This window comes from Bos indicus, chromosome 6, assembly GCF_029378745.1.
Source record: "Bos indicus isolate NIAB-ARS_2022 breed Sahiwal x Tharparkar chromosome 6, NIAB-ARS_B.indTharparkar_mat_pri_1.0, whole genome shotgun sequence".
NCBI lineage: Eukaryota > Metazoa > Chordata > Mammalia > Artiodactyla > Bovidae > Bos > Bos indicus.
Window position 1 is genome coordinate 22,593,220 of NC_091765.1, and position 16,602 is coordinate 22,609,821.

The following is a 16,602-nucleotide window of genomic DNA, read 5'->3' on the forward strand; positions in this document are numbered from 1 at the left end:
GTGTTTTTAAGGCTCCACAGTTTTTAATGTTCTCAAAGGCGTTTTGGAGGTGATCATTGGTGTGGTGACTGGGTTGGTTCTTGGATTTTTTATTCAGTATTTTCCAAGCAGTGACCAGGTAAGAAATAATCTGTGAGCACGTTGTGCTGTAAAATGTCATTAGAGAAGCATTCTAGAATACCTTCCTGAAAGCTGATGTGAAGTATGTGATTTAGAAATGGTTCACTATTTTAACTCTGCTCATTGCAATATCAGTGCTGTCCATGTTGAAGAGGGTTAGATGTGTAAGGCTTGTAAGACGGTCCTGGAATTTTTCTCTCCAACTTATATTCTGTATGCTTCAAATTCTACTGCAAAACAAATAATACCAGTTCTAAAATACTATAATACATATATTTGTATTTATTTTAATTTTATTATTTAATTTGATTATTATTCATGATACTTAGCTAAATTAAGATGTAAAATGGCTTTGGGGGCCTCTTTTTTAATATCAAAATACCTTAGATTCTAAAACTATCAAATAGACCTAACATCTCATCATAATATAGTCCAGTATTTCTCACCAAAGGTATCAAAGTTCCTTACTGTACACCATGATTTCTTAATAGTAGCAAAGATTTTGTTTCCTTTACTCTCCTAAGTCTCTTAGAATAGATAAAGATTAAAAGTCTTTTTTCCCCACAAGTACTGGCATTATTTTGAGATTTCAGAGCATTTTGAATAGAATTAGAAACTTACCTAAACTAGAACTTGAAGTAAGAACATCAAAACTATCATTACTAGAATGTATGTTGGTTTGAATTTTTACTGTGTTCCAAAAAACTCCATTTGAAATTGTCTGTAAAAGATTTTATGAGTGAATAAAGGAAAATTATAGAATTTTCTAATTAAATAATAAAATAAGGTGAAAATAATAGCTTACTTACTGTGTATAAAGTGGTCTGGTATGTACAATAAAGTGCCACGTGTTCAATCTAGCAGCCACTAGCTATGCATGACCACCACAGACATAGAGCAGGCTGGGATATGTGTATACATACAGCGGATTCACTTTGTTGTACAGCAGAAATTAACAATGTTGTAAAGCAATTATACTCCAGTAATAAAGTTAAAAAAAAAAAAAGAACACTACTGCAGACAATGTAGATACAGAAATTCCCATCGTCACCGAATGTTCTGTTGTAAAGTGCTGATCTAGGGCACTCCATACAATAACTCATGAAACGAGTACTAATAATATGACCATTTTACCGATGAGGAAATTGAGGCTTAAAGATGAGGGACTTAAGCAAGGTCACACAGCTAGAAAGCAGTGGAGCTGGGAATAAACCAGGTGACCCACCGCCAGAGCCCGCATGCCTCCAAGCCAGGCACTTCTAGAAGCCTGCCTGCCTTCTAAAGTGATCAAGTTTAAAAGACCGAACAGGGAAAAGTGAAAGGAAAGAGGTACACATTTCTAAGACTTTAAAAATCAACAACAAAAAAACTACTCTCACTTTACAGACTTTTAAGCATCAAATTAAAGAGTGAACGGACAGCCTAAAAATCATAGAGATGGCATATCTTTAGCCTTCACAGAATCCCTGTGATGTAATGTGATGCTTTTGGGGAAAGAGGAAGAAAATCTTGGAGAGTTTAAGTAACATGGCCAGCCACGCACACCAGTGGTGCCAAAGCTAAAATTTTAACCCAGGACTCTCTGTCCCCAAAGCCCTTGTGCTTTTTTCTGCTGTTGCATTTAGCCCTGAGAAGTTCTGCTTTGATAACTGCAGAGAAGGATAGCTGGTATTCCTGGGAGAGGAACCTACATTTACACATGTGCTGACTCTACTTTTACTAAGGAAAAGAAAGTAAATATTATGTCACACACTTAATGTGCTCAGACACAGACATATTTATTTTCTACTAAGTCCTCAATATGGAAAAATCAATAACTAGAAATCAGTTGCATGAAATAACTGAGCTAACCACCCTTTTTCCTCCTCTAGGACAAGCTTGTGTGGAAGAGAGCATTCCTGGTCTTGGGGCTCTCTGTGCTGGCTGTGTTCAGCAGCACATATTTTGGTTTCCCTGGCTCAGGAGGATTGTGCACGCTGGTCACAGCTTTCCTTGCGGGCAGAGGATGGGCCAGCACAAAGGTGAATTCATCTTAAGCTCTTCTGATCACAACTACTTTCTGATCAGATTAATTTTTCTTTCCAGATATGTTCTTACCATCAAATTAATGAAATTGCTTAGTCATAAAAGCTAGTTTCTATGCATTTGTAAACGTGTACCTGAGTTCAGACATGCACATACTTTTCCCTTTACATACAAAGCTGTAACTTCATGTCTTTACTTAAAACACATATACTTACTTAAAACATCAGATCAGATCAGATCAGTCGCTCACTCGTGTCCGACTCTTTCCAACCCCATGAATTGCAGCACGCCAGGCCTCCCTGTCCATCACCAACTCCCGGAGTTCACTCAGACTCACGTCCATCGAGTCAGTGATGCCATCCAGCCATCTCATCCTCTGTCAACCCCTTCTCCTCCTGCCCCAATCCTTCCCAGCATCAGAGTCTTTTCCAATGAGTCAACTCTTCGCATGAGGTGGCCAAAGTACTGGAGTTTCAGCTTCAGCATCATTCCTTCCCATGAACACCCAGGGCTGATCTCCTTCAGAATGGACTGGTTGGATCTCCTTGCAGGCCAAGGGACTCTCAAGAGTCTTCTCCAACATCACACTTCAAAAGCATCAATTCTTCGGCGCTCAGCCTTCTTCACAGTCCAACTCTCACATCCATACATGACCAAAGGAAAAACCATAGCCTTAACTAGACGGACCTTTGTTGGCAAAGTAATGTCTCTGCTTTTGAATATGCTATCTAGGTTGGTCATAACTTTCCTTCCAAGGAATAAGCGTCTTTTAATTTCATGGCTGCAGTCACCATCTGTAGTGATTTTCGAGCCCAGAAAAATAAAATCTGACACTGTTTCCACTGTTTCCCCATCTGTTTCCCATGAAGTGGCCATGATCTTCGTTTTCTGAATGTTGAGCTTTAAGCCAACTTTTTCACTCTCCACTTTCACTTTCATCAAGAGGCTTTTGAGTTCCTCTTCACTTTCTGCCATAAGGGTGGTGTCATCTGCATATCTGAGGTTATTGATATTTCTCCCAGCAATCTTGATTCCAGCTTGTGTTTCTTCCAGTCCAGTGTTTCTCATGATGTACTCTGCATATAAGTGAAATAAGCAGGGTGACAATATACAGCCTTGACATACTCCTTTTCCTATTTGGAACCAGTCTGTTGTTCCATGTCCAGTTCTAACTGTTGCTTCCTGACCTGCATACAGATTTCTCAAGAAGCAGATCAGGTGGTCTGGTATTCCCATCTCTTTCAGAATTTTCCACAGTTGATTGTTATCCACACAGTCAAAGGCTTTGGCATAGTCAATAAAGCAGAAATAGATGTTTTTCTGGAACTCTCTTGCTTTTTCTATGATCCAGCGGATGTTGGCAATTTGATCTCTGGTTCCTCTGACTTTTCTAAAACCAGCTTGAACATCAGGAAGTTCATGGTTCACATATTGCTGAAGCCTGGCTTGGAAAATTTTGAGCATTACTTTACTAGCGTGTGAGATGAGTGCAATTGTGCAGTAGTTTGAGCATTCTTTGGCATTGCCTTTCTTTGGGATTGGAATGAAAACTGACCTTTTCCAGTCCTGTGGCCACTGCTGAGTTTTCCAAATTTGCTGGCATATTGAGTGCAGCACTTTCACAGCATCATCTTTCAGGATTTGGAATAGCTCAACTGGAATGCCATCACCTCCACTAGCTTTGTTCGTAGTGATGCTTTCTAAGGCCCACTTGACTTCACATTCCAGGATGTCTGGCTCTAGGTCAGTGATCACACTATCCTGATTATCTTGGTTGTGAAGATGTTTTTTGTACAGTTCTTCTGTGTATTCTTGCCACCTCTTAATATCTTCTGCTTCTGTTAGGTGCATACCATTTCTGTCCTTTATCGAGCTCATCTTTGCATGAAATGTTCCTTTGGTATCTCTGATTTTCTTGAAGAGATCCCTAGTCTTTCCCATTCTGTTGTTTTCCTCTATTTCTTTGCATTGATCGCTGAGGAAGGCTTTCTTATCTCTTCTTGCTATTCTTTGGAACTCTGCATTCAGATGTTTATATCTTTCCTATTCTGCTTTGCTTTTCGCTTCTCTTCTATTCACAGCTATTTGTAAGGCCTCCCCAGACAGCCGTTTTGCTTTTTTGCATTTCTTTCCAATGGGAATGGTCTTGATCCCTGTCTTCTGTACAATGTCATGAACCTCATTCCATAGTTCATCAGGCACTCTATCTATGAGATCTAGTCCCTTAAATCTATTTCTCACTTCCACTGTATAATCATAAAGGATTTGATTTAGGTCATACCTGAATGGTCTAGTGGTTTTCCCTAATTTCTTCAATTTAAGTCTGAATTTGGCAATAAGGAGTTCATGGTCTGAGCCACAGTCAGCTCCTGGTCTTGTTTTTGCTGACTGTATAGGGCTTCTCCATCTTTGGCTGCAAAGAATATAATCAGTCTGATTTCGGTGTTGACCATCTGGTGATGTCCATGTACAGAATCTTCTCTTGTGTTGTTGGAAGGTGGTGTTTGTTATGACCAGTGCATTTTCTTGGCAAAACTCTATTAGTCTTTGCCCTGCTTCATTCCGTATTCCAAGGCCAAATTTGCCTGTTACTCCAGGTGTATCTTGACTTCCTACTTTTGCATTCCAGTCCCCTATAATGAAAAGGACATCTTTTTTGGGTGTTAGTTCTAAAAGGTCTTGTAGGTCTTCATAGAACCGTTCAACTTCAGCTTCTTCAGCGTTACTGGTTGGGGCATAGACTTGGATTACTATGATATTCAATGGTTTGCCTTGGAAACGAACAGAGATCATTCTGTCGTTTTTGAGATTGCATCCAAGTACTGCATTTCGGACTCTTTTGTTGACCATGATGGCCACTCCATTTCTTCTGAGGGATTCCTGCCCACAGTAGTAGATATAATGGTCATCTGAGTTAAATTCACCCGTTCTAGTCCATCTCAGTTCGCTGATTCCTAGAATGTCGACATTCACTCTTGCCATCTCTTGTTTGACCACTGCCAATTTGCCTTGATTCATGGCCCTGACATTCCAGGTTCACATGTCTTGGTCCTACTTCCATGCTGCCTTCCTTATCCTAGGTAAGTGCTGCAGAGTATTACATTATATGGTTGTGCTAGTAGTAGTGGTAGTCGCTAAGTCGTGTCTAACTCATTGCAACCCCATGGACTCAAGCCCTCCAGGCTCCTCTGTCCATGGGATTTCCCAGGCAAGAATACTGGAGTGAGTTGCCATTTCCTTCTCTAGGGGATAGTTGTGCTAAAGTCTATTTATTTGCTCTCCCTCTAACAGACATTAGATCATTCCTAATTTTCTAAGGTAAAAAAAATGCTTCAATAAAATGCCCTTGCATATACTATATGTCATGAACACTGGGACACTATCGAGTCTTATTATTTTGCATGCTATCAAGAAAGAAAAATAATGCTTCCAATTAAACTATGATGTAACATCCTAACATCTTAAATGTTCAGTGAGAAGAAATTTAACAAATTATAGCATATTATTGGGTTTATAAGATAGGTTTCTAGAAATAGGATTGCTCTTTGAAAGACTGCACATGATATGATAATATCAATTTACCCCTTTAAAAGACTGTACCAAAAATTAAAAAATAAATAAATAAATAAAAGACTGTACCAATGTACATTCTCACCAATAGCATATGAGAGAATCTACTTCTCTTAACCGTTTTCAGTCATCAGATACTGTGCTAATCTAATGGGTGAGAAATGTACCTCATTGCTGATCCAGTTGTATTTCTTTATGAGTGAAACTAATCATCTTTTCATATATTCACTAGCCAGTGTATTCAAAAGCTTATGCCTGTTTTCTGTAACATTTTCGGGACTTCCCTGGTGGTCCAGTGGTTAAGACTCCACACTGCCAATTCAGTGGGTGAAGGTTCAATCCATGGTCAGGACACTAGATCTCACATGCTGTGCAGCACAGGCAAAAGGTTAAAAAAAAAAAAGATTACTTTGGTTTTTTTTTTCCCATTTTCAAGATCATTAAGATTATTCGTTTTCTTTTTTTAGTCCTTTGATAGAACTTTTTTTACAAATTGGAAGATAATTGCTTTACAATGTTATATTAGTTTCTGCTGTACAATGTGAATCAGCTATGAGTATGAAAGTAAAAGTGTTAGTCGTTCAGTCATGTCTGACTCTTTGCGACCCTGTGGATTGTAGCCCACCAGGTTCCTCTGTCCATGGGATTCTCCAGGCAAGAGTACTGGAGTGCCATCCCCTTCTCCAGGGGATCCTCCCGACCCAGGGATCTAACCCAGGTCTCCTGCATGGCAAGCAGGCACTTTACCATCTGAGCCACCATAAACTCCATAAACATCCATAAGTATACAGTCATTCATTTTATTAATATGTATTATGGAAATTAGATGATTGCTATTTATTCATTTTAAGATACATTTTTGTAGATTTAACCTTGACAGGATCATATGCTATTCAGTTTAATGAAGAAATTAGATACATGTCAGTTCAGTTCAGCTCAGTCGCTCAGTCATGTCTGACTCTTTACAACCCCATGGACTGCAGTACGCCAGGCTTCCCTGTCCATCATCAACTCTCGGAGCTTGCTCAAACTCACGTCCATCGAGTCGGTGATACCATCCAACCATCTCATCCTCTGTCGTCCCCTTCTCCTCCTGCCTTCAATCTTTGCCAGCATCAGGGTCTTTTCCAATGAGTCAGTTCTTCACATCAGGTGGCCAAGTATTGGAGTTTCAGCTTCAGCATCAGTCCTTCCAGTGAATATTCAGGACCAATTTCCTTTAGGATGGACTGGTTGGATCTCCTTGCAGTCCAAGGGACTCTCAAGAGTCTTCTCCAACACCACAGGTTCAGCTGGGTCATTCTAACTTGGAGTTGCTTGTGAGTTGCAGCCAAATAGTGACTGAGACTGGACTCTGTCCCTTAACTTCTTTTTTTATTTTTAATTTATTTATTTTTTAATTGAAGCATAATTGCTTTACAGAATTTTGTTGCTTTCTGTCAAACATCGCCTTAACTTCTTAATGGTAACTTTTACTCAGTGTTAAAAAACAAATTAGTAAAGAGAATAATTTTATTTCTGAGTATGAAACTACTATTTCATACTAAATTATAAAACTTATTTTATATTAAAATTCAATATTTAAAATATATAATTTAATTTTATTATAATGTTTATATATAAAATAATATTAATTTTGTTTCTGAGTGTGAAAGCGTTCATTTTGGAAAATAACACATTAAAGTCAGAAAGCAAAGGAAAGAAAAAAATCGTTTACAATTTCTCTACCTAAGGCCAACAGTGGTGTAAACTACTGAAATATTTTAGCTTATTTCCTTTCATTTATTTAATAGGAAGATTTTCAAATATGCTTATAGTAAGTTTCTTCACATTGAATTTTTTTTTTTCATTAACCAAGTTTACTGTTGGGGAGAGTCTCATTCAGAGTTCCCTGGAAAGAAACTGAACCAAATCTTGACATTTTATGTTAAGTAGGAACAGTGAATAAGGCACATAATATAGGTGACTCTTAGGCCACCAATGTCTTTTTCTTAATATAAAAATAAACATAAGTAACTAATGGAAAAACAAAATAAAAGTTTATTTTATTAGAATTAGGAATGTTCTTTCCCTCTGGGCAACCTGAACAGTCCAGTTACAATGAAAATCTAAGAACAGTTATTTCCACAGCATAGTGTGCTCTACGCACAAAATTACAGGGTTAGGAGCATTTAATCAATTTACCAATCTGACTGTCTCACCAACCCGTCCCCTCCCATCCCCCAAGTGCTCTATACCGGGATTTTTGTACATCAAGTCCTTTTCTCTCTTATGCTAAATTTCAGTTCCTAACCATGGCTGATCCACATTTTACACTGCAGATTCAACCATTTCAAATCAAGTCAGTCAGTCTTGGATCTGCTATATTTGTGTGTATGTATACACATGTGTATTTAATGTATTTATTTAAACACACATAAAACACATACAATCTGGGTTGCAGCAGATTACATAGAATTTAGAGTCTGATGATACACGTTGAATTTTATAGGAAAATGGTTTCTACTGTCACCTCTTCAAAATTTTTCAAAAGTTAGAACCAACTCATTATATTAAACTGTCATTGGTAAAAAGAGGGAAAGGAACTAATGACCGTTATTGTCATTCTGTAAGCCGTTATACTAGGCACTGAATATCCTCACTTATTTTCACAAAAGAAACTTTGAAAAAGTATTACCATTTCAATTTTATAGAGATTGTAAATCAGAAGAACTTAAAAGAAAAAAAAACATGTCAAAGTCACAAAATTTAAAAGTGGCACTGGTGTTTAAGCTCGGGTTTGACTCCAGAGCAACTTGTACCTGATTATACACCTACAGCATCATTGCACAGGGCACATTTTTATATTTTGACACCTATTTGAGTCAAATTGAGACACGTATCAAATATATTAAAAACATCCTTCTAAACTTTGTGATTAAAATTAAATCTCTCACTTCATAAGTGATAGGATTTTGAAAAACAAAGAGCCACATCATTTGGAATAGAGCAATAGTTTTAGCAGCAGGGAAATCAAGGGGGACACTGATCCCTACTCTAAGTGACCACTAGCTATGGGCACAGAAGACCAAGAGGGAAAGGCAGATTTTGCTGTGTCAGTTACACTGTTTTCCAAAATAGAATGTGAGTTAGATAGAACCACTTTATAACCATTTATGTATTTGGTTATATATAAACCAAAACGGAGCATCTGTTTGAATGCATGTGTCATAACTTTGCCTGAATTGCCTGCAACCTGGTTGACTACATAAAATCAATGTTAATCCACAACCCAGTGAAAGAACTAGGTACCTTGTTTTTCATATATACCTCTGTTTACTCTCCTATGTATATCCCTTTATACACACACACACACACAAACCACAGTGCACATACTCATTCATACACACACACGTAGAGATGCCCCATAATTTTTCTGAAACAATTACCTTACAGTTAAATATTTAGGTTATTTCCCATCTCTGCTATTTTTAATTATGCTAGAATTCTGTTTCTGATCATTTCCTTAGGGCAGATTCCTAACAGTGAAATTTGGGGATCAAATAATATGAATGAGTTGAGGCTTTTGACACACATTACCAAAAAGCTTTCCAGAGTATGGCAAACAGAGTATGCATTTACTCTTCCACCGGTAATATATGAGACACCCTCATCAGCTTAGAATAGTTTCACAGACTTAAGCATGCCTCAGAATCACCTGGAAGTCTTCCTGGGATAGATTTCTGGGCCCCGCCCTCAAATCTCTGACTTAGTTACAGTGAGGCTTTACAATTTGACTTCTAATAAGTCTCCAGGTGATACTGATAGTGCTAATTTGGGACCACATTTTGTGAATGTGACCACAAATGGGACCACATTTCACGCAGTCGTGTCTGACTCTTTGCAACCCCATTACAGTCCATGGAATTCTCCAGGCCAGAGTACTTGAATGGGTAGCCTTTCCCTTTTCCAGGGAATCCCTTCTCCAGGTGATCTTCCCAACCCAGGGATTAAACCCAGGTCTCCCACATTGCAGGTGGATTCTTTACCAGTTGAACCACAAGGGAAGCCCAAGAATATTGGAGTGGGTAGCCTATCCCTTCTTAATCATATCTTCCCAACCCAGGAATCGAACTGAGGTCTCCTGCATTGCAGGCAGATTCTTTACCAACTGAGCTACTAAGGAAGCCCCACATTTTGTGAGCCACTGGCTTAGAAGATTATTGTTTTTAACCTTTAGCCATGCTGACAGGTAAAAAGTGGTATCTTGTTTTATTTTATGTTTCTTTGATTAATTGTTATTGTTCAGTCACTCAGTCATGTCCGACTCTTTGCAACTGCATGGACTGCAGCATGCCAGGCTTCCCTGTCCTTCACCATCTCTGGTAGCTTGCTTAAACTCATGTTCATTGAGTCAGTCATACCATCCAACCATCTCGTCTTCTGTCATCCCCTTCTCCTCCTGCCTTCAATCTTTCCCGGCATCATGGTCTTTTCTAATGAGTCGGCTTTTTGCATCAGATGCCAAAGTATTGTAGCTTCAGCATCAGTCCTTCCAACTAATATTCAGGATTGATTTCCTTTTTAGGATTGACTGGTTTAATCTCCTTGTGGTCCAAGGGACTCTCAAGAGTATTCGCCAACATCACAGTTCAAAAGCATATTTTTTCATATACTTTGCCCCTTGTATTTTTTATTTTTCTTTGCTAAGTCTTTTATGCATTATCTTCTAAAGTTTAATGCATTGATTATTGACCTATAAGATATATATACACATATACACACATCTATATATATGAAGTTAGCTTTTTGTGCTTTTTTATATCGTTCATTTTTTAACACAAAGATATACTTTTATGTGATCAGATCTACAAATCTGTTACTAGGACCTTTCCTCCAAAGTATTATTTTTTCCTTAAAGATTTCTTTCCAAGTGAAGTTTTACATACATTTATTCTCTACTATAACCTTGAAAAGTAGATATCAGACCATTTTACAAATGAGGATGCCAAGACTTAGAAATACTGGATACAGTGCCTAATGTCACAAAGCCAGTAAGTGGCAGAGCGAGGATGAGAACACACCATTTGAATACGCCAAACTGTTTCCCTAAAGAAAGGAAAACGAACCTTCACTGACTCAGTTATGTGGCAGGCACTCTCCAGAGCAGCACAGCATTATAAAAAGAACATAAATTTTAATTTAACAGAGACCTTGATTCCGATCCTGGTTCTATGACTCTTGAGCTGCATAATCACCCAAAGGTCACCTATCTTCTCTAATACTCAATTTTCCCAACTGCAATATGAAGAAACTAATAACATCTAAAGAATTGTGGCTGTTTTATGGGGAAATGGAAATGAAGCATTTGTAAACTCAATAGCACTATAGCAATAATGTAGTTGAGTTAAACTTTGAAAATCTAAAGTATTTTATAAAATTCACTTGTGCCTATAGTTTCTGATGTTACTTCTTACTTTACTCTTGGTTTTCCATTTAATCATTCATCTTGCCGTCTGTTGTATTTTATTCAACTGCACTCACCTTTTTTAAGCCTCTATCACCTATTTTTTTCCATCTGTTTTCAAATTCAGTGCTTCTTGATGACCTTTATAGTTATGGGGGTTTGTTTTCTGTTTTATTTTGAATGTTCTGAATATTGAATTATTCTTCTAAGAAGAGAGGTATCCACTTAAATAGACATTTAACCCGTGATGAAACTTTCATTTCTCTTAACTTTCTCCTTTTTGTCCATCCTTGAAAGTGATTTATATTTTTGAAGATTCTTAGCATTGGTACATAGAGATGTATAAAGTGGCCTTAACTTTTAATGGACAACACAATCTTCTTTCCTTTGGGCTCTTCTTTTTTTTTTTTGACTGCACTATGCAGCTTGTGGGATCTTATTTCCCCAACCAGGGATTGAACCAGTGCTCTTGGCAAGGAAAGTTCAGAGTCTCAGTCACTGGACTGCCAGGGAATTCCCTAGCTCATCTTCTTTTATAGGTATCTTATTTCTGTGGCTTGATTCTCTTTTATAAATAAACATTTTGGTTTTGAAATTATGAAAAAGCCACACACAAAAAAGCTACATTGTGACTCTTCTCCCTTTTTTAAATTTCATAATATATAAGCCCATATCTGATGGAGCCCATATCCAGTTAGTTCTAAAGTGTTATAATCAAAAAGCAAAGCATGGCCTTTGCCTACAGTTTAGAAATAAGAGTAATTTGATAGGGAAAACTCTTTAGGACTTCTGCTCTCATTGGAGTTCTGAATATATAAAATATTGAAATATTTTTGAGGACTTTCCTTAAGCAATTTAGTCCTGTCAACAAAAGCCTAAGTAAAACTAAGATTAATAGAGTTAAATTTTGTTCTTTACAACTAAGTATCAACTAAAGTCTGAGGTTTAGCTATGATATACTCTAAGAATTAAATTCAAAAGTAAAATTTAAAGATATGTGGAATGTTGGCAACTGGACATTTTTTGGCGGAACTAGAAATTGTCATTAAATGATAAAGGATCTTGGATGTCTTTTAATATAAACCTCTACTTTACAGATGAGAAAAATCAGGGCTAAGGCAAGTGACTTGCAGTTAATGGGTGGCAGAATTTGAACCTAAATCCTCATCTGATTCCTTACGATATGGAAGCATAACTTTTTTTTCCCATGATATAGGAATAGAACTGGATACATAAATCAACTGACCCTCTCACATATGCTAAGAGAAAATAGAATCTTCACCCTAATAAACATTTCAGAAATAATAATGAAGAAAATAGAGAAGCAATGTAATCCTCTGTCAGAGTTCCATACAGATATAGAAGGGCAAATCCTTAAAAACATGTAATTTTAAGGGTAAAACTGTGGACCAAAAATATAGATTCATAATGTTGATTGAAAAAAGTCTGTTAAACCTAAATTCTTAGGTGCTGTAATGGGCACTGCTAAATTGCCTTCCAAAAAAAAAAAAAAAAAACCACTGTCAGTTTGCTCTCCTACCAATTAGTCCAAGAGTGTGCTTACAATCTTACAAATATTTTACATTGTAGTTTTTTTCCCAATGTGGTTATGCCCTCCCCCAAAATATGGTATACTGTTTCAACCTGTGTTTCTCTGATTACTGAGTTTCAGTGTCATGCTTTGAGGCCATTTGTGTTTCTTGTGTGACTACTTGTGTATTTGTATTGCCCATTTTTCTACTAGGGTCTCTCTTTTTCTTAGTGATTGGGTATTTTTCCTTATCTATTACACATAGTACAGTTATTTTCTCTTGGTTTATCACTATTTTTTTTATGGTTTACCTTGCCATAGACACTTTAGTTTTACATGGTCAATTGTGTGAGGATGTTTCAATTAAGTTTTATAAAGTTATGCTCATATCAACCAACATAGTAACTGGAATAGGGAAGTTTATTATTAACCATCCTGGGGATCAGTTAACAAGGGGTTGGCTTGTAAGATGTAAAGAGACCCCTAAAAATATAGGCATATGTGCTGTTCTTATATACTCAGTTGTATATGACTCTTTGCAACCCCATGCACTGTAGCCCACCAGGCTCCTCTGTCCATGGGATTTCCCAGGCAAGAATACTGGAGTGGATTGCCTTTTCCTTCTCCAAGGGATCTTCCCAACCCAGGGATTGAACCCACATCTCCTGTGTCTCCTGCATTGCAGGGGAACTCTTTACCTGGTGAGCCATTGAGGAATAGCAGCTATAAACTTCTAGGGTGGAAATAAAGCATACCCTTCTGCCTCTCCCTCGCACCTCAATACTCCCAACCTCAGTGCTGAGAATCCAAACCTTGTCAGAGCCTTGGTCACTAGGTGACAGAGAAATCACCATGGCACCCTGCCTACAAAATTTACTAGAAATCTGCTCTCCGAACTCAAAGGAAATCCACCCATCAGGGTACATGGAAAGGTATATTGCCCATGGGAGGTGGCAATGAAACCACCCTAGAAATAGCCTGAGGGAAGCTGCCAGCCCCATGCACTGCAGGAGCCTGGTACTGGAGAAGACACCCGGGCTGCAGGAGTCCTGTACTGGAAGATCTTGCCAGGAGGATCCACAGAAACCAGGAAGGGCACCTTCTCTTGTAATAGCTTTCAGCCTTCCTACTGACAATATTTAATATAGTTCAGTTCAGTTCAGTTCTCAGTCGTGTCTGACTCTTTGCAACCCCATGAATCGCAGCACGCCAGGCCTCCCTGTCCATCACCAACTCCTGTAGTCCACCCAAACTCATGTCCATTGAGTCAGTGATGCCATCCAGCCATCTCATCCTCTGTCGTCCCCTTCTCCTTCTGCCCCCAATCCGTCCCAGCATCAGAGTCTTTTCCAATGAGTCAACTCTTCGCATGAGGTGGCCAAATTACTGGAGTTTCAGCTTGAGCATCATTCCTTCCAAAGAACACCCAGGGCTGATCTCCTTCAGAATGGACTGGTTGGATCTCCTTGCAGTCCAAGGGACTCTCAAGAGTCTTCTCCAACACCACTTTTCAAAAGCATCAATTCTTCGGCACTCAGCTTCACAGTCCAACTCTCACATCCATACATGACTACTGGAAAAACCATAGCCTTGACTAGACGGACCTTTGTTGGCAAAGTAATGTCTCTGCTTTTGAATATGCTCTCTAGGTTGGTCATAACTTTCCTTCCAAGGAGTAAGCATCTTTTAATTTATTATGGTTCAGTTCAGTTCAGTTCAGTCGCTCAATCGTATCTGACTCTTTGCGACCCCATGAATTGCAGCATGCCAGGCCTCCCTGTCCATCACCAACTCCTGGAGTTCACTCAAACTCATGTCCATCGAGTCAGTGATGCCATCCAGCCATCTCATCCTCTGTCAACCCCTTCTCTTCCTGCCCCCAAGCCCTCCCAGCATCAGAGTCTTTTCCAATGAGTCAACACTTCGCATGAGGTGGCCAAAGTACTGGAGTTTCAGCTTTAGCATCATTCCTTCAAAAGGAATCCCAGGGCTGATCTCCTTTAGAATGGACTGGTTGGATCTCCTTGCAGTCCAAAGGACTCTCAAGAGTCTTCTCCAACACCACAGTTCAAAAGCATCAATTCTTCGGTGCTCAGCTGTCTTCACAGTCCAACTCTCACATCCATACATGACTACTGGAAAAACCATAGCCTCAACTAGACAGACCTTTGTTGGCAAAGTAATGTCTCTGCTTTTGAATATGCTGTCTAGGTTGGTCATAACTTTCCTTCCAAGGAGTAAGCGTCTTTTAATTTCATGGCTGCAATCACCATCTGCAGTGATTTTGGAGCCCAAAAAAATAAAGTCTGACACTGTTTCCACTGTTTCTCCATCTATTTCCCATGAAGTGATGGGATCAGATGGCATGATCTTCGTTTTCTGAATGTTGAGCTTTAAGCCAACTTTTTCACTCTCCTCTTTCACTTTCATCAAGAGACTCTTTAGTTCCTCTTCACTTTCTGCCGTATGGGTGGTGTCATCTGCATATCTGAGGTTATTGATATTTCTCCCGGCAATCTTGATTCCAGCTTGTGCTTCTTCTAGCCCAGCATTTCTCATGATGTACTCTGCATATAAGTTAAATAAGCAGGGTGACAATATACAGCCTTGACATACTCCTTTTCCTATTTGGAACCAGTCTGTTGTTCCATGTCCAGTTCTAACTGTTGCTTCCTGACTGCATATAGGTTTCTCAAGAGGCAGGTCAGGTGGTCTGGTATTCCCATCTCTTTCAGAATTTTCCACAGTTTGTTGTTATCCACACAGTCAAAGGCTTTGGCATAGTCAATAAAGCAGAAATAGATGTTTTTCTGGAATTCTCTTGCTTTTTCGATGATCCAGCAGTTGTTGGTAATTTGATCTCTGGTTCCTCTGCCTTTTCTAAAACCAGCTTGAACATCAGGAAGTTCACAGTTCACGTATTGCTGAAGCCTGGCTTGAAGAATTTTGAGCATTACTTTACTAGCGTGTGAGATGAGTGCAATTGTGCAGTAGTTTGAGCATTCTTTGGCATTGCCTTTCTTTGGGATTAGAATGAAAACTGACCTTTTCCAGTCCTGTGGCCACTGCTGAGTTTTCCAAATTTGCTGGCATATTGAGTGCAGCACTTTCACAGCATCATCTTTCAGGATTTGAAATAGCTCAACTGGAATTCCATCACCTCCACTAGCTTTTTTCGTAGTGATGCTTTCTAAGGCCCACTTGACTTCACATTCCAGGATGTCTGACTCTAGGTCAGTGATCACACTATCCTGATTATCTTGGTCGTGAAGATCTTTTTTGTACAGTTCTTCTATGTATTCTTGCCACCTCTTCTTAATATCTTCTGCTTCTGTTAGGTCCATACCATTTCTGTCCTTTATAGAGCCCATCTTTGTATGAAATGTTCCCTTGGTATCTCTGATTTTCTTGAAGAGATCTCTAGTCTTTCCCATTCTGTTGTTTTCCTCTATTTCTTTGCATTGATCGCTGAGGAAGGCTTTCTTATCTCTACTTGCTATTCTTTGGAACTCTGCATTCAGATGTTTATATCTTTCCTTTTCTCCTTTGCTTTTAGCTTCTCTTCTTTTCACAGCATTTGTAAGGCCTCCCCAGACAGCCATTTTGCTTTTTTTAAATATGGTACCAGCTGGAAAAGGAGAACTATTTAAAGGGCCCAGCTCCATTTTCTGCAGAGAAACAAGGAATGGCAGATTAGGAGCTAAATAGCAATAAATTAATAACTGGCACAGCACTTTGTTATACCTGGATTGTGCTTTTGTGCATAATTTGAAATAACCATAAACATTTTTTTATAAAGGTAAAATTGGAAACAAAGACCTATAAATAAAGAAATTATTGAATAATCTATGGTATTTCCATACCACAGATTACTATGCAGCAATTATGAGGTGAGTATCTAGATATATGC

At 38.6% G+C, this 16,602-nt stretch overlaps 1 protein-coding gene across 8 annotated transcripts in view; it reads left to right on the top strand.

Moving 5' to 3' along the window:
* The window catches only part of SLC9B2 (solute carrier family 9 member B2), a 64,173-nt gene that overhangs the window by 36,314 nt on the left and 11,257 nt on the right, over positions 1-16,602 (top strand). For all 8 annotated transcript variants that reach the window (XR_011567096.1, XM_070791132.1, XM_070791133.1 and 5 more), the window contains 2 exons: positions 12-118; positions 1,992-2,141. Coding sequence is in view for 7 of the 8 variants with exons in the window: in XM_070791132.1 (XP_070647233.1) it covers positions 12-118; positions 1,992-2,141 (257 nt within the window). In the remaining variant the exon portion in view is untranslated. The remainder of the gene's footprint in view (positions 1-11; positions 119-1,991; positions 2,142-16,602) is intronic.